This window comes from Eulemur rufifrons, chromosome 9 (genome assembly GCF_041146395.1).
Source record: "Eulemur rufifrons isolate Redbay chromosome 9, OSU_ERuf_1, whole genome shotgun sequence".
Lineage (NCBI taxonomy): Eukaryota > Metazoa > Chordata > Mammalia > Primates > Lemuridae > Eulemur > Eulemur rufifrons.
The window spans coordinates 55,989,008-56,011,597 of NC_090991.1; the positions used below are offsets into that span (position 1 = coordinate 55,989,008).

Below are 22,590 nucleotides of genomic sequence, written 5' to 3' on the forward strand. Positions count from 1 at the left end.
GGGTGGGGCCTCATCGGAACGGAGCCCGGCGTGGGGCCGCTAGGTGCGCGGCTCACCTGAGCTCGGCCCGGGCGCTCTCCTGGGCGGGGCCTGCGGCCAGCCCGCGGCCCGGTCCCCGAGGGCCTTCCCGGCGGCCTGGCCTGAGTCACGGAGCCGAGCGCAGTGAGGACTGCCGGCGCCCGGTCCGTCCGCACTCGCACCTGTCGCGCCTGCACCTGCTGCACCAGCACCTGCCCCACACGCACCTGTCGGACCCGCACCCGCACTTCCCGCGCCTGGACCCGCGGACGCGGGGGCTCCCCGCGCAGGTGAGGCCTCCCCGCGGCTCCCGCCCCGGTGCGTGACTCGCCCCGGTGCGTGACTCGACCAGGGCTTTGCTCTGGACGCTTGGCCGGGCAGACTTCTCAGCTCCAAAACTTTCTTGAAATCTGTTCCTTGGAAAATAGATTTGGTTTGCAAGACTTTCAGACAGTTAAGCTTTAGAAGCATCGCACTTTCTCAATGCTTTTCCACAAAACTTGTCCTTCCTGCGGCTGGCATTAATCATTTGTAAGTGCCTTGAGAATCTCGGCATTGAGATTGTTAGCAAAAATTGTATATACGTATACTTTAAATCAAAACGATTGGTTTCTGTGTGCATCCACTTCATCTCCTATGCTGTGTTACGGATTCCTTAAGGTCAAGAATTTAGGTATCTTTGTGCAAAAGGGGTAGGTTGAATTATCGAACTGGAGATACGGTTAACATGCACAAATTTTCTTTCCTTTTCCCATCTTATTCTCTTGTGCATTTATAATAGATAGAAAAGAAAATAAATTTTACTATTTCCCAGCTGCATTGTCATCCAGGTACTTCTCTTTTAATACACACAGAACTGAAAACTGAAAGCGTAAGGGGAAGTGCTGGAGAAGCTTCTGCCCTGTTTGTGACTTGGATTTTCTCCACCAGGAAGAAGAGCCCAGACGAGAGATTTTGCTGTAGGAATTCACAAAAAATATCGAAATGTCAGATTCCACACCGTTTGAGATGAGACTGGTTCATCTGGACCTGAAAGGAGCGCCACCAAAGGTCTCGTACCTCTCAAAGGTGAGGGCTCCCTTGTACTCCTAGAGACTCTCTTTTGCCTTGGGTTCAGTCTTTGCAGTTGTGAGCAGTGTTCTGTGGGGAAGGGTGCTTAGAACACAACCGTGAGGCTCTCAGTGAGGGCAAGATGGCGGCAGCAGCATCGGTTTTGAATTTTCCCCATATCGTCTCACAAAAACAGAGCAAGGAAGCAAAGAAATGACAAAGGAAATGCACAGCTTCTTTGCTGTGGGTTGGTTGGTGTCCCCCCAAAAGGATATGTTCACACCTTCACCCCTGGTACCTGTGAATGTGACCTTACTTGGAAATAGGGTCTTTGCAGATGTGGTCAAGATAAGGTCAGGTTACACTGGAGTAGGCTGAGCCCTAGCGCAGCGGCTGGTTCCCTTACAAGGAGAGGGAGGTTCAGACACAGAGACCTGCAACAGAGGGACGTCAGTGTGCAGACACCCAGGAGGACATGGTGTGATGAGGCAGGCAGGGAAGGGATGATGCGTTCACAGGCCAAGGAAGGCTGGCAGTACCAGAAGGTATTAACAGAAAGAAGCAAGGAAAGACTAGAGCCTTCGGAGAGCACAGCCCTGCACATGCCTGGGTTTGGGGCTTCTGGCCTCCAGAACTGTGAGAGAATAAATTTTTCTTGTTTCAAGCCACCCAGTTTGTGATCACTTCTTACGGCAGCCCTGGAAAACTACAGCGCCCTTCAACAAAACTAGGGGTCGGGGCTCCTAAATATATTTTGGAGCCCCTGGACTCCAAAATATAAGCAGGTGGGGCCAGACCATGGACAGCGTCACACCCATGTGGAGTTAACAGCCAGGCAAGTGGTGGTAGAGGAAAGAGGGGAGTTCTGACAGTGCTGTGACCAGAGCACCCAGAAAATAGCCCCAGCAGTAAAGGTCACCAGTAGCGAGAAACTGCAGAAAGCTTTGCTGGCTCCGGTTGGAAGGCGAGTGCAAAAAGACTCAGTGATGGTACGGGGAGCCCCAAGGCCGCAGGCTCTCAGAAATACCTAATGAAACTTCCTCCTGGAAGGCCAGAGCCCCACACCAGGACAAAATGTTGGGAAAAGAATCCACGTTGAACTTGGCAAGAACGCCAAAGACAGAAGAGACAGGGGCCAGAGGAGACAGAGACCAGAAAGTCTAAGATGCAAAAGCAGCTGCTCGGGGCCTGTAATTTCTAATTCCTTACGGCAACAGGAGAGGAGGGGCCCTGGGCTGGCCCATCTCCGTCCTGAACACAAGAACCTGTTCTTGGAAATGAGCACCAGAAAAGGAGCATTGCTAAATGCCACACAAAGACACGTGAGGGACAGAGGATGACGGTCTGACTAGCATCGCACCACAGAGCAGGTGACATCAGACCATGATATCTCAAAATGAGATAAAAGCTATTAAGAAAACAACAGAAGCTATGGAAAAACAGCATAAATCAGGAATAGAAAAGCCCAGAAATGTGATGACAGGACAAGAGGAGACAGGTGAAAGATTGCCTGTGGAGCTCAGGAATGAATCATAAAGAACAATTTCTTTAGAAATGAATACTGAGCTATTAATAGAAGAGGCACAAAAGTGAATGCATACCATGGAAAGTACAGTATTTGGAAATGACAGAGAAGAAAAAAATGTGAAGAGATAAAAAAGCACTGTGACAAATTGTTAGGGACAGGATGTAGGCAAAGCAGCCCCAGCCGACATGTAGCTGGAGTCCCTGTCCCCGTTACCTGTAGCTGCATGACAGGTCGCCCCAAACTCAGAGGCTTGAGACAACTGTCCATTACCCCGTGTTTCTGTCGGTTGGCCAAGTGGTCCTGCTCTTCTGACCCGAGTTCCCTCCTGTGGTCGCAGTCCCTCTACTGGAAACAGCTCATGGTCCCAGGCCACTGTCAGCAGGGGCACCTTGGTTTTCCTCCCCATGTGTCCTCCAGGGGCAGGCCAGTTTTCTCCCAGGACCGTGGTCTCAGCCGTGCAGCCAGAGCAGGAGCCGCCGGGATTCCTGAGGCCTGCAGTGTCCCTGTTGCCCTTATCACTGGGAAAGCAAAGCAGGCCAGCCTAGATCCAGGCGCGGATAGACTCTGCCTCTCGACAGGAGAGCTGCACGATGCTGTGGCCGTGTTTTCCATTTCCTTTTTCTTTCTTTTCTTTTCTTTTTCTTTTTTTTTTTTTTTTTGAGACAGAATCTTGCTCTGTCACCCTGGCTAGAGTGAGTGCCATGGTGTCAGCCTAGCTCATAGCAACCTCAATCTGCTGGGCTTGAGCAATCCTTCTGCCTCAGCCTCCCGAGTAGCTGGGACTACAGGCATACACCACCATGCCAGGCTAATTTTTCTATTTTTAGTAGATATGGGGTCTTGCTCTTGCTCAGGCTGGTCTCAAACTTCTGAGCTCAAGTGATCCTCCTGCCTTGGCCTCCCATAGTGCTGGGATTATAGGCGTTAGCCACTGTACCCGGGCTATTTTCCCATTTTCAACAGTCCCCAGAGAAAAGAATCAAAATGATGATACAGAGCAAATGTTGAGAAACAACAACTCAAGAACACATTTCTGAAATTAAATACCTGAATCTGCATATTGCAAGGGCATCCGTACACCTCGGAAATTATATCGAGGCTGATATGCACCGAGACGTTTTTTAGTAAACTTAGACTTTAAAGAAATGAAAATGATAAATCTTTTGGGGACACAGGAAAAAGTCCCAAGCCACATACAAGGGGAAGAAACACCAGACTGGCATCAGACGTTTGACAGCGATGTTTTACGACAGAAGGCAGGGAGCCATGGGAGCCTTTGGCCGGGCCCGGACAGTTCCCGGGTGAGATGGGAAATCAGGGCACATCAGACCTGGCCGCAGGTGCTGTCTGCCCCTCTCACTTCACAGGTGGGTCATTTGAGGCCTGCAGCCGGACAGGGAGTGTCTGTCCCCAACACATACACCCCAATTCCAGGTTTCCCTCAGTAGCCTCCATCTATAAAGCCCTGTCCCCAGGCTGGGGTCATGTGCTAACTGGCCACTTCTCTCCCTCTTCCGTCTGGGCCACGCTCCCCCCTTCTCTGCCAGGCTACCTCTGTCTTTATGTCACCCTTCTGAGAGCCTGCGTTGGAGGGGGAAGCCATAGTGAGGTCTGATACCAACAGTCACTATTTTTGAGCAACTGGACAAGTCAACTCTCTTCTCTGTGCCTTGTCGTGGTCATTCATTCTTTCAACAAATGCTTACTGAGGGCCTGTTTTGTGCCAGGCGCTGCTCTACATGAACAAAAAAAGTCCTTGCTTAAATTGTAGTTGGAGAAATAGAAAAAGAAAAAAAATGAAAGCCAGGTCGAGTAGTCCCAGCTACTGGGGAGGCTGAGGCAGGAGGATCACTTAAGCCCAGGAGTCTGAGGTTGCTGTGAGCTAGGCTGACGCCACGGCACTCTAACCAGGGCAACAGAGTAAGACTCTGTCTCAAAAATAAATAAATAAATAAATAAATAAAATAAAGTACTCTGACCAAAAAGGGAAAGGAGAAATTAGGCAAAGCAAAGTTGGCAAAACACTGGCGATGGTGGAATTGCGACGCACGGAGCTTGTATGTAATTTCTCTGTGTATGTGTATGTTGGTGCAGTTTTATGACGAAAACCTCTTCTGCCCAGTCTGGCGCTGAACGTGGCCTCTGTCCGCTGCCTCTCAGACACACAGCACAGAGGACGTCACCCACCCACAATGACAGAACCGCCAGACAGGCCATGGCATGGTCAGGCGGCCGGGGAGGTTGCAAAGGGAACCGGGGGCAAAAACGCTGAGGAAAATAGGAAAATGCCGTCGTCGTTACGTTTATCCAGATGTGTCCGACCTGGGTTAGATCACTTCCGTCCACAGTCACTCGCCTCTTTGTGATTCGGGGTCAGTTACTGATTACCCATTTCGTGAATTATCTACAGCTAAGTTTTAATCCCAAACTGACGTCTTCCTCCCATTCAGCATGCTCTGGAACTTTCCTGTTTGCAGGGGGTGGGGGTGGGGGGAAGAAAACTCTGACAGTAACGTCAACAAAAGAGCGTTTACCAGCCATAGGAAGTGGGACGGGCCCGCATTTGGAGACTGGCGCAGCCCAGCAACAGGCGGGCGGAGCCGGCCCAGCTCTGACAGCGTTGTTCCTTCCCGGTCGCTGTGCCGCGGGAGTGCCCGCAGCCTGACCGTGCTGCTTGTGTCCCGTGTGCACGAGGAGTGGCTTTGTGGGGTCGTACTGTGAGCCCCTGGCCTGCACCTCGAGGCGAGGCCACCTGATGGAACTGCCATCGCAGCTGCACGTCCTGGAGCCTGTTCCCCTCCGGGCAGAGCAGATGTGTCCCTGGATTAGAGTTTGATGTGGCGCAGCACAAAGCGCACAGTTTCCAGATTTGAAGGTTCCAGGGAAATGTGAATGTCACCTCCCTCCAATCCCCACGAGCTTCTGCCTCCGTGTCACTTTGTGTTCAAACTGTCCCTCCTCCCCCAGGTCTTTCCTCTGTTTCGAGCTCTAGGTGCCAACGGCCTCCTCATCGAGTACGAAGACATGTTTCCCTACGAGGGCCCCCTGCGGCTGCTGCGGGCCAGGTTCTCCTACAGGTAACTGCCCTGGAGCGGGGGTCGGGGGTCAGGAACTTAGCAGTGGGGCCTGCGTTCCTTTCCTGTCTTTAAATCCGTCTCTTTAGTTATAAAATTAAAACATGTTGTAAAAATAAAACACACCCACTGAGGAACTGAGAGACTTTGAGAGGAGGGAGCAGAGCTGCAGCTCCTGCTGGGTCTCTGACGGGCACCGTGCGGGAGGCGGCAGCTCCCGCGGCCACGGCTGGGCCTCGGCTGGCGGGACAGGAGCAGACGGTGAAGTCAGACCTGGTGGGGACGGGGCACCTGCTCAGCTGTAAAACTACAGGTCTCTGCGTAAATCAGTGTGAATGTCCCGAAGGAAGAGGGGGCAGGGGACGGTCGCAGGCAGGTCTCAAAGGAAGAAAAAAAATGGCCAGTAAGCGTAGAGAAAACACTGAACCTCATGTACTTGAAGTGAAAATGGCAGGGCGGGGCCGTCCCCGGGGAGAGTTCAGAGGCTTTTTAGGGAATCACATCGTTCTGTGTTCGTGAGGAGGAGAAAAAGCAGGTACATTTAGAATACACACAACTTTATCTAGTCAATAAATTTATAGAACCGATTAGCCTGAGAAATGGTTCAAACACATACACATGAGAAATAGCTTCCTTTTCTAGATAAATTCATAAATGGTGACTCGAAATGTGGCTTGTGAAAAGTGAGAAAGTTGACACGGCCGTGCGCCCTTCCCGGGACGTGCCCCTCACACGGTGGGACGTTGGTCGACAGGGACCCACCCCAGGCTGGGGGCCGCACAGAAACAGGTCACGGGGGGTTTGCCCTCGGCCAGCGGCAGCTCCTGCCCTGGGGTGGGCACCCTGCCCGGCCCCGTGTCTCGAGAGGTGCAGGCGACCTCGTCCTGCTGCGGAGTTCAGTTAAGAGCAGCGGATGAAAAGCAGATTCTTACTTGAGGATGTAAGAGCATCTTTCCCCAGATGCCGGAGTGGGCGCCTTCCCTGAAACCTCGAGAATCTCTGTCGAGCTTTTCCGAGTCAGCAGCCTCAGGGTTTCCAGCAGAGCCCTCCAGGGTCTGAGAGGAAGGGTTGGGGGACCGTGGAGTAGCCACTGACCTCGCTGGCGTGACCCTCTCTCTAGCCCCGCTGAAGTGAAAGAGATCCTGCACCTGGCCGGCCTGCACCAGCTGGAGGTGGTGCCCTTGGTGCAGACGTTCGGACACATGGAGGTGAGTGGTGGCAATGGAAGCCACCGGGTGCCGGGTGGGGTCTGGGGTCTGGGGCCCGCGGGCTGGCCGGGCCTGTGCCTGCTGCACGGAAGGGCCTTTGCCCTGGGAGGGCCCTGCCCTGCGAGGGGCACAGGTGGCACAGCCATTGGCCAGGGCAGCCCCCGCTTGGTCCTGGGAAGGGGCCCTGGGCCACGTGGGGTTTCCTTCTAACTTGTGTTCACACCAGCACTGTTGTGTGCGGTAGAGACTGCAGGAAGGATTGAAGCCATTTTCTGTTTGTGTGTTTTTTCACTTTAATATTGAAAATATTTTCCCAAGCCCCTGTGTGATCTTCAGAAATATTCTTCATGTCTGTACCAAACAAATTAAACACAACATTGATTGAGTGGCTCTTGGGTTCCACGTGTTTCCCTAAGAAATGCACGGAGTGGACCTATCAACTGTCCCTCCTCGTCTCTGTTCCCTCCCCTCGCCTGCCGTGCCCCGGCGTTCGGGCCTCTTGTCTGTAGCTGCTGGAAATGACCCACTATTCCAGCACCATCTGCTGAGAAGACTCTCCTTCCTTCAGGGAATTGCCTTTGTACCTCTGTCAAAAACCAGCCGACCACACTCTTGAGGGTCGATTCTAAACTCCGTCCTGTTCCGCCGAGCTGCGCATCTTCCCTCGGCGGATGCGCCCTCATCTGGAGTTCCCCATAAATCCGAACGTCAGGAAGGGTGACGCCTCCAACCTTACTCCTTTTCCAAAATGGGTTGGACTAGTCTAGTTCCTGTGCCTGTCCGTGCGTGTTTTAGACTTGGCCTGTCTGTACAGCTGTGAAAACCTTGCTGGTATTTTGGGTGGACTTGCATCGAATCTGTAAAGCAGTTTGTTTCCAATCCGTGAACACGGTGTTGTCAGCCATTAATGTGTTTTTATTGCCCTGAACGTGTTGCCACGTTTTTCTTGGTGCTTTAGTGATTTCTCTCTGCGCTGGCCTTTGAGCTGTTCGGTCACGATCATCTGGATGTGGGTTCCTTTGCGTTCATCCTGCTGGGTTTGTTGGCCGCAGAGCCGGAGAGAGTCTTCACCCTGTGTGAGGCCCGGCTGTTTCCTCGGGGTCTAGACTGCTCACGTCTCTCCTGCCTGTCTCGGCCACGCGGCGAGTGTTTGGTGCCTGGATGCCGTCCCATGGGCCTCTGGGGCCTGGTCACTTTGCTTCTGTCTTTTTTCTGTTATTCATATTGAATAATTTCTGTCGCTTTATTGTAACAATTACCGGGTCTTCTGACATTTCAGATCTGCTGCTCAGCCCCCCAAATGGATAAACACTTTCCTTTAATTCCTGGCACCCACCTCGGGAACGTTTGGCAAATCCCCCCTGGGCCCAGGCAGAGTCGGTGCCCACGGCCGGGTCCCCGCCTGAGGCTGGGCTCCACGTTCCAGTTCGTTTGCACACCTCGTGATTTTTGGTTGAGAACTGGACACTTCAGACCAAACATTCTAGCAAATCTGAATTTTTATTTTTATCCCCAGTGGGTGGTGGTGGTTTTGTTGTTTTCTATTCGTTGCCTGGATTTCCTCTGCGGGGCCTGTCTCCTCAGCTGTGGGCGGCCACCGACGTTAGCCTGGCTCCCAGGGTCCTCTCTGCCCCCGTAGCTGGCAGTGGCCACAGGTTGGCAGAGGTTGTGCTCAAACACCTTGAGCCCATGCGGCGTCCACCCTGCCCTGGGCTGTGTGGGGCCCCATCGGCCCCCCAGGAGGGCGTGTGTTGCCCTCTGGCTGTACATTTCCAGGGTCACCCCGGGGGCTGCACTCTCCGGCCAGCAGAGGACTGAGCGTTTTCTCTGTGGTTTTTACCCAGCCCCAGGTCAAGCCCTCCATCCGCAGGGTCTCTGCTCTCATCTCTGGTCTTTCGTGAATGAACATTTTGCTGTTCGCCTTTGGTTGATTTCCAGTGCCCTGAGTGGCTGTTCTGGTAAAACTGTTCTGTTTTTGTGCTTTGCTGGAGAGGAGTTGCCAGGCCTCCTCACACCGCACTCCGGGAGCGCAGGGCTCAGCTAGCACTTCCAGAAGCGAAGGGGCTGGCTCTGCACTGCCGTCCCTCACCCGGTGGAGTCCAGGGGACAGCAGAGAACCGGCTGTGCAGAGCCCGGCAGGGAGCAGGTTCCAGCGCGTGTGGCCCTCGGAGCCCTGGAGCCCTGCTCCCCTGAAGACTGTCTGGGGAGTCAGGAACGCTCGGCTCGGCCACCTCGCCGGCCCCCTGGGCTAACTCTGAGCAGAGCTGGGGAAAGAAGCCCACGGCGGGTGGAGGGAGCTCGGCGCCAGCCTGTCCCCTCCCCTGCCTGTGTCTCCACAGTTTGTGCTGAAGCACTCGGCCTTCGCCCACCTGCGGGAAGTGGCCGCCTTCCCCAACACCCTGAACCCCCACGAGGCGGAATCGCTGGCGCTGGTGAGCGCCATGATCGACCAGGTCCTGCAGCAGCACCCAGGTGCCCGGTGGCTCCACATCGGGTGTGACGAGGTGGGTGCCCTTGTCTCCACATCCTGCCACAGTCCCCTTCCCTTGGCCACCAGGCAGGCCACCTTCTCCCGTGTCTCAGTTTCGTTTGTTAAATAGAAAATAGTCTAAGTGCCGAAGCATAAAGATGGGGCTGGCTGAGGAGACAGTCCCTGTCCGGGAGCCCATTCCAGCGCCTTCCCCAGGAGCATGGGGGCCTGGCACAGGGCAGACCTGCTCAGCCCGCACAAGGCCCCTGTGCATCTGCCGAGCCTGCCTGGAGGTGGCCGTGCGGCCCCGGGCAGTGCAGAGCCAGCCCCGGCTGGGGCAGGTTCGTGCCCTTGGCAGGGGCAGTCGCAGGATATGACTTCATTCCAGCTAAAGACGCAGCTTTCGTTGGGGAAGGAAGGAAGTATTAACTCCACTCTGGACTCTGAAGCCCCAGCTGGGAAGGGGGTCCCCGGGGTGCCTCGCGAGCCCCACCCTGGCCCCTGCTGCTCTGCTTGTGCGGTTCCGCTGGAGGCCGGCAAGTGTCCCAGAGAGTGTCCCAGCGAGTGTCCCAGCGAGTGCGCCTGGTGCCCACGGAGGCCGCAGCTCAGGGCAGCTGGGCTGGGACTGTGGTTTGCAAATGTTTTAGCCCAGAGGTTCCTTTGTGAGGGAAATCTGTGTCATGGTGAAACGCACATAACGTAAAAGTCACCATTGTGACCACGGCAAGGTACACACTTTAGGACCTTGTGGCAGGTTCACAGTGTCGCGCGGTGTCGCCACTGTGCGTCCCAGAGCCCTTCTAGCCCCCGACAGGAGCCCCACATCCACCCGCCAGCCCCTCGACCGCCAGTTCTCTGCAGATGGAACCGCACAGTGCGTGGCCTGTGCATCTGGCTTCTCTCTCGTGAGGTTTCCAGGGTCCTCTGTGCCATAGCCTGTGTCGCACTTCACTCCCTCCTCAGGCTGCACGGTGACCGCATTGCACAGGGGACCCCACTGCGTGTCCACTGTCAGTCGATGGACACCAGTTTCCGCCTTTGGCCGACCGTGCAGACTGCCGTGAACATTCGTGGGCAGCCCTGCCTGGAGGTTCAGGTCCCGGTGAAGCGCTCTGAGCTCCTCCCTTAGCCTGCTCCCCACGCAGCTGCCCGAGACCCAGGGCACGGCGGGAACCTGAGACCGCGGGGTGCAGGGGTGCAGGCAGTGGGTGGAGCAAGCCCGTCCCTTCCCCCTGCAGGTCTATTACCTGGGAGAGGGCGAAGCCTCGAGGCAGTGGCTGCAGCAGGAGCAGAACAGCAAAGCCAAGCTGTGTCTGTCCCACATGAGGGCGGTGGCCAGCCACGTGCTGGCCCAGCACCCCCACGTGACACCCCTGGTGTGGGACGACATGCTGCGGGACATGCCTGAGGACCAGCTCACAGGTCTGCCGCGCAGGGTGGGGCGGGGGCCGCTTAGCTGCCCCATGACCTCCGACCCCGGAGACAAAACACTGTGGGAAACGGGCCCCAAAGGGAGCCAAGTCCGCTCAGACCCGCGTTCCACGTGCTGGCGTGGAAATGCCAGCTGGGTCATTGTAGGGTCGCCGTGGGGGTCTAGCAGAGTGGTAGGTGTGGGCGGCAGAGTAGCCACAGGCCTGCAGGGGCCGGGGCGGGGGCCGAGGAGTGTCCTCCAGGCCAGCCCTGCAGGGGCCACAGGTGAGGATCCAGGGCCCGGCCGTCACCGCTCCGGGTCCACGGGGCACATGTGCCCTAGGGCTGCGCCGTCCTGGCAGCCACCACCCACATGTGGCTACTTAGGTTAGTTGAGTTAATTAGAACTAACTCCATTTAGCAGCATGTTCCCGTGAACTGGGCATGTGGCCCCCGCAGAGAGGGCGGCAGGTGGACAGTCCAGCCCCCAGAGCTGCAGGGCTGTCCTTCCTGACCGAGGCTGGCTGAGAAAAGCTGTGTGTGGTGGTGGCTTTTCGTCACCAAAAGCACAGCACAGTGCTGAGTCTTTCTTCAAAACGATGGGTCGTGTTCCCATTTGAATGCAAAACAAGTGCGTGTGAGGGGCTGGGACGTGGTCTGGGTGGTCCCCCGGCACTCACGGCCCGCTCGCCCGCAGCATCGGGGGTGCCGCAGCTGGTGGAACCAGTGCTCTGGGACTACACGGCTGACCTGGACGTGCACGGCAAGGGTCAGTGCCAAGTTGCAGGGGATGCCCCGGGCGTGTGGCCATATCCAGGCAGGGCCCCCCATCCCCGTGACCCTGCAGCCCCGACTGCCCAGCCTCCCCACAGACCCCCCTGGGGAGCCCGGCAGCCCCGGACGGTGCCCTTCATGGCTGCCTTCTGCTCCCGTTGTCCGGAGCGTCTTCCTGACGGGCAGGTGAGGTGGGGCTGCTGCTAGAGTCTCTCCTCCAGCGGGATCCAAGCCCGGCCGTCACCGCCCCCCTGTCCCTGGGTCTGGACAGGCGCGTGGCCCAGGGCTGCACGTCCGGGGCCCTGGCGGCCACCTCCACGGAGCGGCTCACCGCCTGCTCTCTCACCCAGTGCTCCTCATGCAAAAGTACCGGCAGTGCGGCTTCCGGCGGCTGTGGGCTGCCAGTGCCTTCAAGGGCGCCACGGGGCCCAGCCAGGCCCTGACCCCGGTCGAGCACCACCTCAGGAACCACGAGCGCTGGCTGCAGGTGGCGGCCGGCGGGCCGGTGGGCTCGCTGCAGGGCATCGTGCTGACCGGCTGGCAGAGGTAAGCCTCGGCGGGCCGTGCTGGGGACGGAGGCAGCTCAGGGGAAGCAGCCACGGGGAGCTGACCCCACACCCGTGGTGCCCGTGCACAGTCACCAGCACGTGGCCCTTTCCCGTGGGCGCCACACGTGAGGCTGTTTGTGCCTCATGGATGGCAAAGCAGGAGGGGTTTGTCGGGTTGGGGGGAGGCCAGGTGGGCAGGTCGGGGCAGCTCACAGCCCACCGCGTGCCTAAGGGCAGCAGCCGATGCTTCAGAAGCATCTAGGGGCTCCTGGTGTCCGGCCCTGCGGGGCGGCATCTCGGTCTGGATTAGACCAGGCTGCCCTGGGCAGGCAGAGCCGCCCTCAGGGTGGGATTGACTGAGTGCCTCTCCGGGCTGTGACGTCACCTTCCCCTGCTCACCCCTGGGGCAGTGCCTGTCTCCACCCACCTTGTAGCTGAAGAAACTGAGGCACAGGCAGGGGAGGTGCCCAGCCTGGCAGTGGGGGCCTAGACCCCACTCTGGGCCGGGCCAAGCCCCTCAGCCCCTGCCCAGGACGGACGCTGCCCTGACATGCTGCGCTCGGCCCCACCTGTCGTCCTGCTTGTGGGGCCTTGGGGACAAGCTGCCGCCCCAGCTGGTGGGGGGGGGGCCCAGAGACCCTAGACGGGGTGAGGGGGACGATGACAGGGACACCCCAGGTCGGAGCACTGAGCCCCCCTCCATGGACGCAGGCACGACCACTTCTCCGTGCTGTGCGAGCTGCTCCCTGTGGGGGTCCCATCGCTGGCGGCCTGTCTGCAGTCGCTCCTCCATGGTAGGTCCAGGCCTGCGCCCCAGCCCCGCTGAGCCCTCCCAGAAGGATGGGGGGCAGAGGGGGGGAAGGAGCGGGGGAGGACGGGCACCCGGTGCCCCCGGCCACTCGGGCTGGACTGTGGCCCTCCCCACCGAGGACAGGCTCACAGCCCCGGCTCGGCCACCACCCGCTGTCAGCGCGGCTGGATCCGTACGCAGCCCTCGAGAGGACTCGCAGAGAAGCGTGTGCCTGGGGGGGTGGGCAATGGCTCTGCCTCTGCGGCGTGGAGGTCTTGACCGCCTGGTCCCGTGGGCGGAGACAGGAGCAGGGATGCTCCTCCGGGCAGGGAGGGCTTGGCGGGATGACCCTGCCGCGTATACCAGGGGACTGCGCAGGAACTTGGGGTGACATCTGAAGAAAGCGGTGGCTCACACGTGCAGGGGAGCGAAAGGATGTGGAATACGGTTATTTCTCAGCCTTTTTGACTTGATACTCGGATGTGGGAACGAGCAGAAAGGTGCAGACACCGGTTTGTCCCCACTGGAGACGTGCGAATGTGAGCGTGCCGGCTTCAGCTCGCCCTGGTTTCAGGAAGGGACCTTCCCCTCCTGCCGCCCCGGGGTCGGCCTTTTCTGTCGTTCCTTCTGGCCTTTACGGAAAAACGGGGTCAGCCCTTTGCAGCGGGTGTTCCTCTCGCACTAGCGTGGCCGTCTGTCCACGCCGTGCCTGCGGCAGCCCCGCGCACGGTGCAGTCGGCGCCACCGGGCGGGAAGGGCCACGTGTGGTCCCGGTGCCGGTGCTGCCGTGCACATTCTCATTTCTGTCTTCTGACTTTCAAAATCACGAGTACGTCCCCCGTGTCCAGTGAGAAGCGGCAGGGTTTACGTGCCCCTCTCCCCGCCAGGCCCCACCGCTTCCCCCCGTGCTTGATTGCAGGAGGATTCACCGAGGACGTCAAACAGAGAGTGGAGAACATTCTCGGGGTTTCAGGCCTGGAAACAGCCGGTCCTGTAAGGTAAGCCCCGCCCCTCCCGGCCCTCCCCTGTGGTGGGCAGCCGTTCTCAGCGGGGCTTTCAGCGGGGGTCTCCGCAGTGAGGGGGCCGGCTCCTTCCCGGGCAGTGACATCCTCAGCCTCGTCACGCACTTCAGCCTGCACCTGCGCAGCTCCGTGGATGCCCTGCTGGAGAGGAACAGGTAGGTGATGGGCGCCCCCCAGGACCCCCAGCTCAGGGGAGTAGCCTCCTGCCTTGCAAAGACGTTCTGGGGGGAAAAGACCTTTAGAAATGTCTACCAGATTCTTAACAGCTTTCCCAGAGGTATTACTGTAAAACCACCCCAGGACTGCCCGATAGCCACTGTCGGCCGAGTGGCACGCGGCCCCGCGGTGCACCAGCCTGGGGCCTTCCCAGCGGGTGCAGGTGTCTGAGGGCCGGCCTAGTGGGCACACCTGCCTGGGGCCTGCCCAGCGGGTGCAGGTGTCTGAGGGCCGGCCTAGTGGGCACACCTGCCTGGGGCCTTCCCAGCGGATGCAGCTGTCTGAGGGCCGGCCTAGTGGGCACACCTGCCTGTGGGTCTGCCCAGGTACGTGACCGGCTGGTTCAGCTCTTACCATCGCAGTCGGAAGCTCATCCACCCCATCATGGTCCAGCACATCCGGCCCGAGGCTCTCAGGTAATCCCCGGGCAGCCTGTCCCCCACCAGGCAGCACTGCTGTGGTGCTGGGCTTTGGACCAAGACAAGCTTTCTAGGAGTTGCAGCCGTAGATCGATTCCCTCCCTCGCTGGAGACCTGCCGTCACTTGCTGATGCTTCCCCGCACATCAGAGTGAGATGCTGGGCCTTAGGTGCCCGGGCCGGTGGGGGACTCCCTGGACTCAGGCCACCTGGGGCTGTGCCCTTGCATCCTCCCGAGACAGACAGGCTGCCCCCAGGGAGCGCAGATGCTGCCGAGGCCACAGGTTCACAGGCCACCACAGAAAACCCCGCCAGCTCACTGCAAAGCACAGTCCAGCCTCAGATGCCCTACTGTGACAAATTTGCTCACTTCTTCATCCCACAACGTAGGGGCCAGTAGTCCCACTTTACAGATGGGTAAACAAAGGCACAGAGCTGCATTGGCCCACGGGGCTGAGGACTTGAGCGCAGAGTGCTTAGATGTGAGCAGTCCCCAGGGCCCCCCAAGGGGTGCTCACGGCCGTCGTCTCCCCGCAGCCTGCTGGCCCAGTGGGGCGCCCTCCTGCAGCAGCTGGAGGCTGCCCTGCAGCTGGCCTTCTACCCGGACGCGGTGGAGGAGTGGCTGGAGGAGAACGTGCACCCGAGCATGCGGCGGCTGCAGGGGCTGCTGCAGGACCTGGATGAGGCGGCTGCTCCGCGGCCCCCGCCCAGCGGCCCCGGCTGGGACAGCCGTCAGGACCCCTGATGGGAGTGGCCTGTGCACGGGCTGGGCAGCTGTCCGGCGGACCTCCCGCAGCAGCCCACTCCTGCCCACGCCGGCAGCTGTGCAGGGCCAGGCAGCCCCCAACAGTGCAATAATCTTTGGGGAAAAAGAAAATATCGAAGGAAAAAGCACACGGGACCTGTTTTGTGATCTGCACATAGAACTTTATTGTTTTGAAATAAAAAGAAGAGTGGAAGCCAGAGGTCATGCTGACAGAAAGCCGAAACAGGCGGGGCAGCACGCGTGCCGGCAGCCCCAGCGCTCCGGGAGGCCGAGGCGGGAGGCTGCTGGAGCCCAGGAGTTGGAGGCTGCTGGAGCCATGACGACGCCACTGCACTCTACCCGGGCACAGAGCGAGACTCTGTGTTTAAAAAAAAAACACACCAGACTTTCCATCGCCCACCGTGCAGGTGGTTTCAGTTCAGCCCGGCTCCCTGTGGCATAGAGAGGGCACTGGGCACAAGGTGGCTTCCTCCCTGTCACCTAAAGCACGTTCTCACAACCCACGGGGTGAACACACCAGAAACCAGTTAATGCATTTTACACTTTCAGTTTAGGAAGAAAACTGAACTCGGGCATGTGTACGACCACATCCCCAACCAGGGGCTGGCTGCAGCCCTTGCTGAGCAGGGTGCCGTCGTGTCTCGTTCTCCCCGAGTTGGCCTGACCTGGGGCAGAGATGTCACCGCCTGTGTGCAGCGCAGGCGCCCAAGCCCCGAGGCAGCCCTGTGCCATCTCCAGCGCTGTCTGGCCCTTCCGAGCTGGGTGGCCTCGTTGGGGGCCTGGCCAGGAGCAGGAGTCCCCGGGCTGTAGGCTGTGCCTTAGAGCCTGGCCCCTCCCACCAGGTCTTTCCGGGGTTCAAGGGAGGCTGGACGTGGTTCTGCAGAGGTTCGCCCAGTGTTTAGGTGCCGCGGGATGCTAGAAGAGTTGACTTTTTCTCGACTAGCAGGTTCTGCCCAGGCTGAGGGTGGGGAGTGCAGGGACCCTCTGCAGGGACAGCTTGGGGAGGGCCCTGGTGTCACCGAGGGGGAGGCGGGACCCTCAGTGGCTGCGGGACAGGTGGACGGATGGTCCTGAGCACCCACCCTGTACCTGGCGGTGTCCGTGGGGCCTGGCCCCAAACCGTGCACTTGGAAGGCTCGCTGGGACCTGGGGGCTGAGCTCCCCTAGGAATCTGGGGCCTCAGGCGAAACCTCAGCTTCAGGAAGGCCAGGCCCAGGCCCTGCACTGCAGAAAGTGTCCTTTTTGTCTCAGAGGCTGCAGGTGGGTCTGTCCAGACCAGGCCACCTGTCACCCTCACGCCCCGAACTGCCCCAGCTGAAGCCGATGTCGGATTCCAGGGGAGCCACTGATTTCTGAGCCCATGGCCACGCCCTCCCCTGGCCACAGCACCCGCTTTCCTGCATCCTCTGACAGATCCTGCCCGGCCCCTCCTGGCCTCAGAGAAGGTCCAGCCTGTGGTTTAGCAGAGAGCAGAAGCCGTGGCTTGTGGGGGCAGGAGGCAGACTCGGCTGGAGGTGCCATCAGGGCCAAGGCCAAGGGCCTCTCTGGGAGCGGCTCGTCTGCAGCCAGGCCTGCGCTGTCAGCTCTGGCTCCCAGGGCCACTGGCCTCGCTGTCGCTGCTCTGTGACAGCTCTGCAGGGCTCTCAAGGCGGTGCAGCTCCAGGAAGTTGGTGATGAGCTTGGCAACAGCTTCCACGTCGCTGGGCAAGGCCGGGGTGGGGGCGGGGGGGGCAGGTCACCCTGGGCCGCAGCAGCACCAGCCCCACGCAGCCAGCGAGACTCCGTGTGGGCTTCATCCCCAACCACCCCCCTGCGGCAGCCCCTGGGGCTCCCAGACCAGACCCAGCACCTCTGTCCTGGTCCCGCCATCCCCAGACCCCAGCCCAGGCCTGTCCCAGCTGGCACGGCCATCCCAACCCCCCACCGTGTCAGGACGGGCAGCCCTGGCGGATCCATCACCAGCCCACGGGCCTCACCTGCGGTGACCCATGACCGCGCTCTGGGTGAGGGGGTGGGAGAAGCCCGTTGCGAACCGCAGCACCACCGAGTAGCCCCTGCCGAAGTACCGGACCTTCTCCTCCTCCACGTTCACGTCCCGGATGTCACTCAGCAGCACCACCACTGCGAGACACAGGTCAGTGGCCGTCGGCCCCGCCCGCTCGCGCTGTGGGCGGTCGCGTCGGGGCCACTGGCTCTGCCAGAACGAGTCACGTTTGCGTTGGAAAAACTATTACTTCACGTCCAAGGCTGGGCCCCAGGGACAGCCGTGACCCTGACCACAGCGAGAGGTCATCTGGGTGCGGGTGTGCTCAGTGGCCCCACTGTCACCGCGCATAGCTTGCTCCCAAGTTCTAACACGCCAGGAATCCGCTAAGCACAAGGCGGCTCAACGTGCTTTCATTTTTCCCCCAGGCTGAAAACATGCCTTCCTGGCCCCCGGCTTGGTGACCGGCCCCCAGCCATTTCCTGTGGCCATTCAGGTACTGGGCGGCTGACGGCTGCCAGAAAAGTCAGCACAGCCGCTCCCCCCTCCCCCGCCCCCGCTGGGGCTCCACAAAGCATCCCCACAGGCAGCCCGTCGGAAGCACTCAAACGTGGCGCTAAACTCAATACCACTGTGCAACTCTGTCCCACCCTAGGCCTGTGCACTGGCTGGTGGTCACCCAGGTGGCCCCTCACAAGACACCCCCACCCCAGTTAAAAGCCCACCCAAAGGGCCTCTCTGCAGCTTAACACAGTGGCTAAACGCCCACAGCAGACAGGGTGGGACAGACGCCCGGGTGGCAGCATCTCCGGAAAGTCTGCTGACCACGGCTGGACTTGAGAGACTCAGGCAGGGGCTTCTCCTAACCACTGGCCTCTCACCGCAGGCCCCGCAGAGCCGACAGCGGCAGGCGAGGTCTGGGAGAGGGGTGGCCCCACTCCAGAGCCGCCCCCTGGCCATGCTCCAGCCCCACTCCAAGCCCCCCCAGGACGGGTGGGGGTAGGGAGAGAGAACACCATCCAAACAGTCGACCCAGAAGCCAGACCCTGCTCCTGCCACCCTCCCAGACCAAACCTCCATAGAGCCCAGGAGAATGCAGCGCTCAGGGTACCCGCCTGGCGGCACTGGGCAGGCCTGGCATGTCTGTGGGACCCCATGTCCCACACACAGGACGTGTCCACGGGCAGGACACAGCATTCAGCAGGCAAGCTTGGACCTGAGACATTGCCAGGCCTCCCTGGGCCCCGTGGTCGCCCCCATGCACCTGCTGCGCCCAGCCCGGGCCTCCGAACTCCCGCACCTCACCTTGGTCATGGCCTGCCCTGAACAGGGTCAGCAGCTTCTTGTAGAGGCTGAACGTCTTCAGAACGACCTTCCCGGTGCTCTTGTTGAACACGGCCTCCTGGAAAGCAACACACACTGACCACACGCAAACCGCAAGTGGGGGGCTGAGTGCACGCGGGAGAAGGGGCCCTCCCGGTCGGAGCCAGACCCTGGAGCTCCGCGTGTGGCCCCCAGGGCTGACGCCTGTGGAGTGACTGGGACTCCTGCCGGCAGCATGGGGCTCATCCCGCTGCAGGACAGGCGAGTGCAGGACGGTGGCCCAGCTGTCCCACAAGGACATGGGGCGGGGGGAAGGGAGTCTCATGGGGGCACCGAGAGTGGGGCGGGGCCAGCAGACACACCCCCTCTGCACCCAGCAGCTCCAGGAATGAAGAATTCTGGTGAAAAACACCTTCAGGGGATGCCATGGCCCAAGAATGGTCACAGGCAGTGTCCGGGGGCCAAGTCCCACGAGATGAAACCGTGAAGCTAGGACTGCTTCAGAGTGGGGAGGAGGCCTTGTGCTGCCTGGAGCCTCTGCCTAGAATCCCCCCCCAGGGAGACCCAGGAGAGCCTCCCCTCGCCCCTCCCCCACCGCACCAGCCTCACCTCCCAATCCTCCAGGTTCTGCACAGCCACGAACAGACAGCCGGCAACGTAGAACAGCTTCCAGCCCAGACTGTCTGGAGCAAACACAGGGCGCCAGCCGTGAGTGCAGCGGGCCCCCCCCCCCCAGCACAGCCTTCCCCCAGATGCTGTTGTGAGGCTAGGAGAGGCATGGGGGTCTCAGCCATGCTTGCAGGGACCCCGGGTACCGCCTGTGCTGCTGGCCCTGCCTTGGTCCCTCAGGACCCGCATGGGACATGCCCGTCCAGCTCTGGCCCTGGGAGCCCACTTGAGGCCGGCAGGGGTGCACACGGCCTCTGCCCATCTCAGCAGGATGGGGACGGTGGGAAGGTGGGCAGCATGGCGCACCCCTGCAGTAGGACCTCAGGCCTGCACTAGGGAGCATCTTTCGAAGAATATTTTACCACATTTGAAAACGCTTGAGACATAAGTGCAATGCAGGCTGGGTGGGAAGGTGCGTTGGGAAGAGCACACCTGCACAGGGACATGGTGCCTGCCCACCAACAATCTCGAGGCACAGGTGCTGGAGACCACAAAGGTCATGCCATGACCCATCACAAACGGCAGTTTTTCCAAACAGCTGAGAAAGTTGGTGGGGGGGTTTTACCTCCACTGTAGTAGGCAGCGGCCAGGCCGATGGACAAGATTCCTGCAGAGAGAAAGAAAGTCCTTCCTATGAGTCCTCCCCAGTGCAGTGGGCTCCCGGAACTGCAGCCCTTTCCTGTGGCAGGGATGGCTGTGGACTGGGGCACGGGGTAGAGACCATCAGGTTCAGAGTTGGGGAAACAGCCAAACAGCACAGCCAGGCGCAGCGACTACTCAGGGAGGCCGATGTGGGAGGATCAATCGCTTGAGCCCAGGAGTTCAAGTCCAGCCTGAGCAACATAGTGAGACCCCATCTCTTACACACACACACACACACACACACACAGAGCATACACAACTTGCAGTGTTCACTGGAAACACTGCCACGTGAGGCTCTGGAGCTGCCTGGGGAGTCAGGAAGGAGCCTGTCATGGTGGTGCCAGGGCGGCACGTGATGAGGAATGGGAATGAAGACTCACGGCACAGCACACAAAGCAAAACATGCAGGAAGGCCACACGCTCATCGGGGAACGATGGGTCACAGAGAAGGCATGGCTGGCACCTTTCCTCACAGCGACCAGCCCGGTCGACATAAGCGCAGCCGCCCTGAGGGCCCAGGACCCTCCAGATGGGCAGGGAAAGGGGACAGAGGAGAGAAAAACGGGGATGTCCCCGTGGTCCAACACAGGAGTCAAAGCAAGTACAAAGGAAAATACAGTGACTCAGAAAAGCCACCCACCTAACCCAAGGTGTTAGTGAAAGGATGTTAGTGACAAAAAAAGACAAACTAGATATGCATCACCTGTAAAACCATGTACAAAGGATAAAATCTAAATGGATGCACAGAAACACAATAATTGCTTTATCTCAGGGTAATAGAACAAAAGATGAAACACCTCATTTCATTTTCATCCTTTTTTATAATTAGGCTTTCCAGTGTTGTTGTTGTTTTTTTTTTTTGGAGACGAGGTCTCACTCTGTGGCCCAGGGTGGATTGCAGTGGTCTCATCACAGCTCACTGCAGCCTCAGATTCCCAGGCTCAATCAATCCTCCTGCCTCAGCCTCCTGAGTAGCTGAGACTACAGGTGCCACCAGCACACCCAGCCAGGCTTCTGTTTGGAGGACAACGTGGAAAGCCTTACCAACCAGCAGGGACCAGGACCGGATGCCAGGAGCCCTTTTCAGGTGGAGGCAGGAGCTGGTGCGCATCTCCACCTGCATGTACATCCCTGGAACGTGCCGGCACCACCCTCTACAGGAGATGAGGTCTGGGGAAGAACAGACAGACAGCTGGACGCCTCAAGCGCTGCACACAGGCAGGCACCCACCTCATCGGGTGCAGACCGGCCAGGAAAGGTGCCTGCAGGCACACACACCGTCAGGCTGACGTGGCCTCTGCGGTCAGGCAAGGCACTTAGTCCCCCAGGGACTCCACTTCCTCTGTGAGGAAGGCCCTCTTCTGTGCACGATTTCACCGACTGCACTGGGGCTACTTCCCCCACAAAGATTCGAGAAGTGTCAGCCTGATCACCATGGGCCACCATGCCTGGAAACTAAGTCTCAAGGAGCCGTTAGGCCCCAGCAGCCCTCAAGCATCCGGCACCCTCCCAGAATCCCAGCTCTCCCCTGTGCTGGCCTCCACCAAGAAGGGGAACTGCAAGTCTCGTGGTGGCTGGAGTCCACCCTGGCAGGACTGAGAAAGCCAGCTCTGTCTCCACTGTCCTCCCCCGGATGAAACTCCGGACTACTCAGAAGAGGGTACAAAGGCACCGCCGGAATCAACAAGTCACCAAAGGCTAATCTTCCCCAGCACTCAGCCAGGGCGACAACAGCCCCCCCGCACTGTCAGTGCACTCAAAACACTGGCTCCCGGGACCCAGTTCTGGGAAGTTTCTCAGATACTTCCCTGCAGAGTCCAATCAAATTCCTCGCATTAAATAGTGGATTCAAATCACACAAACGAATCCTAAATCACCTCCCTCCTGGCCTGTTTCCGACAAGGCTCCAAAAACGGCCCTGTCCCTCCCAACACGCGTGCACGCACACATACACGCGTGCACGCACACATACACGCGTGCACACCACGGGTGCACACACACACATGCATGCACAACACAAATACACGCGTGCACCGACCACTCGCCTCTGCCCGGGCCGGGGCGCCCCCATTCCGACGGCCCCAACACCGAGGCCTGTGGGCGCCGCCGGCCACACGACAGCCCGGGCGAAGACAGGCCCCGGCGGCGGCGCCCAGCCTGCGGCCGACGCCCGGCTCCCCGCGGCTGCACCGCGCGTGGTCACAGCGACGTGACTGCAGGACACGCGCGGCCGGTGGGCCGAGGGCCGCGGGAGGGAAGCGCGGAGCCCGCCCCGCCCCCGCCTACCGAGCGACGAGCCCGCGCAGAGGCCGAGGGACACGAACCGGCGGACACGGGGCAGCGCGGCCTTCCGGGATCGGGACAGGACAAGGCGGACTTCCGGGATCGGGGCGGACTTCCGGGGGCGGGGCCCGGCTAACACCCGATATATCGGTGATGATGGTTTCTCCTTCGCGGCTCGGAGAGCCCCGCGGCCGGTGGGGCGGCGCGAAGGCGGCAGCCGGGAGCCTCGGCCGCGCACGGAAGCCCTGGATCGCGGAGACGCGTGAAAGTCCCCTCAGAACCCCCGAGAGGTACAGAACGCCTCGGATTAATCTAAGAAAAGATACACAGCACCTTCATGGTAAAAGTCGTAAATTTGGGGGGTATTTTTGAGACAGGGTCTCACGCTGGCCCAGGC

At 59.6% G+C, this 22,590-nt stretch overlaps 2 protein-coding genes across 4 annotated transcripts; one reads left to right on the plus strand and one right to left on the minus strand.

The window, feature by feature from the left end:
• Nucleotides 1–71: 71 nt before the first annotated feature.
• Nucleotides 72–16,587, plus strand: HEXD (hexosaminidase D). Of its 2 annotated transcripts, none has more exons than XM_069483046.1 (13): nucleotides 72–308; nucleotides 949–1,086; nucleotides 5,564–5,673; nucleotides 6,791–6,878; nucleotides 9,218–9,382; nucleotides 10,587–10,770; nucleotides 11,456–11,527; nucleotides 11,883–12,078; nucleotides 12,792–12,874; nucleotides 13,790–13,868; nucleotides 13,946–14,047; nucleotides 14,435–14,524; nucleotides 15,064–16,587. In XM_069483046.1, the coding sequence occupies exons 2-13, from the start codon at nucleotides 1,003–1,005 to the stop codon at nucleotides 15,269–15,271; spliced, it is 1,461 nt and encodes a 486-aa protein (XP_069339147.1). In that variant the 5' UTR covers nucleotides 72–308; nucleotides 949–1,002; the 3' UTR covers nucleotides 15,272–16,587. The 2 variants fall into 2 exon arrangements, with proteins under 2 accessions (XP_069339147.1, XP_069339148.1); XM_069483047.1 differs by having other exon boundaries at nucleotides 9,218–9,310.
• A 213-nt stretch (nucleotides 16,588–16,800) lies between these two features.
• Nucleotides 16,801–22,252, minus strand: CYBC1 (cytochrome b-245 chaperone 1). Of its 2 annotated transcripts, none has more exons than XM_069483050.1 (7): nucleotides 22,197–22,252; nucleotides 20,955–21,080; nucleotides 19,834–19,875; nucleotides 19,209–19,282; nucleotides 18,582–18,678; nucleotides 17,269–17,413; nucleotides 16,801–16,992 (listed from the first exon to the last, which is right to left on the minus strand). In XM_069483050.1, exons 2-7 carry the CDS (start codon nucleotides 21,037–21,039, stop codon nucleotides 16,872–16,874), a joined length of 564 nt encoding a protein of 187 aa, XP_069339151.1. In that variant the 5' UTR covers nucleotides 21,040–21,080; nucleotides 22,197–22,252; the 3' UTR covers nucleotides 16,801–16,871. The 2 variants fall into 2 exon arrangements, with proteins under 2 accessions (XP_069339151.1, XP_069339152.1); XM_069483051.1 differs by having other exon boundaries at nucleotides 22,235–22,250.
• Nucleotides 22,253–22,590: the final 338 nt, after the last annotated feature.

What these genes read in the sequence shown, in the direction of transcription:
- HEXD (XM_069483046.1), top strand. Translation starts at nt 1,003, where the DNA reads ATGTCAGATTCCACACCGTTTGAGATGAGACTGGTTCATCTGGACCTG. An exon ending in AGGTCTCGTACCTCTCAAAG is followed by an intron (nt 1,087 to 5,563) that starts GTGAGGGCTCCC and finishes CTCCTCCCCCAG; the next exon opens with GTCTTTCCTCTGTTTCGAGC. An exon ending in GAAACAGCCGGTCCTGTAAG is followed by an intron (nt 13,869 to 13,945) that starts GTAAGCCCCGCC and finishes GGGTCTCCGCAG; the next exon opens with TGAGGGGGCCGGCTCCTTCC.
- CYBC1 (XM_069483050.1), bottom strand. Translation starts at nt 21,039, where the DNA reads ATGTACATGCAGGTGGAGATGCGCACCAGCTCCTGCCTCCACCTGAAA. An exon ending in CGCTGCCTACTACAGTGGAG is followed by an intron (nt 19,283 to 19,833) that starts GTAAAACCCCCC and finishes TGTTTGCTCCAG; the next exon opens with ACAGTCTGGGCTGGAAGCTG. An exon ending in AGAACCTGGAGGATTGGGAG is followed by an intron (nt 18,679 to 19,208) that starts GTGAGGCTGGTG and finishes GTTGCTTTCCAG; the next exon opens with GAGGCCGTGTTCAACAAGAG.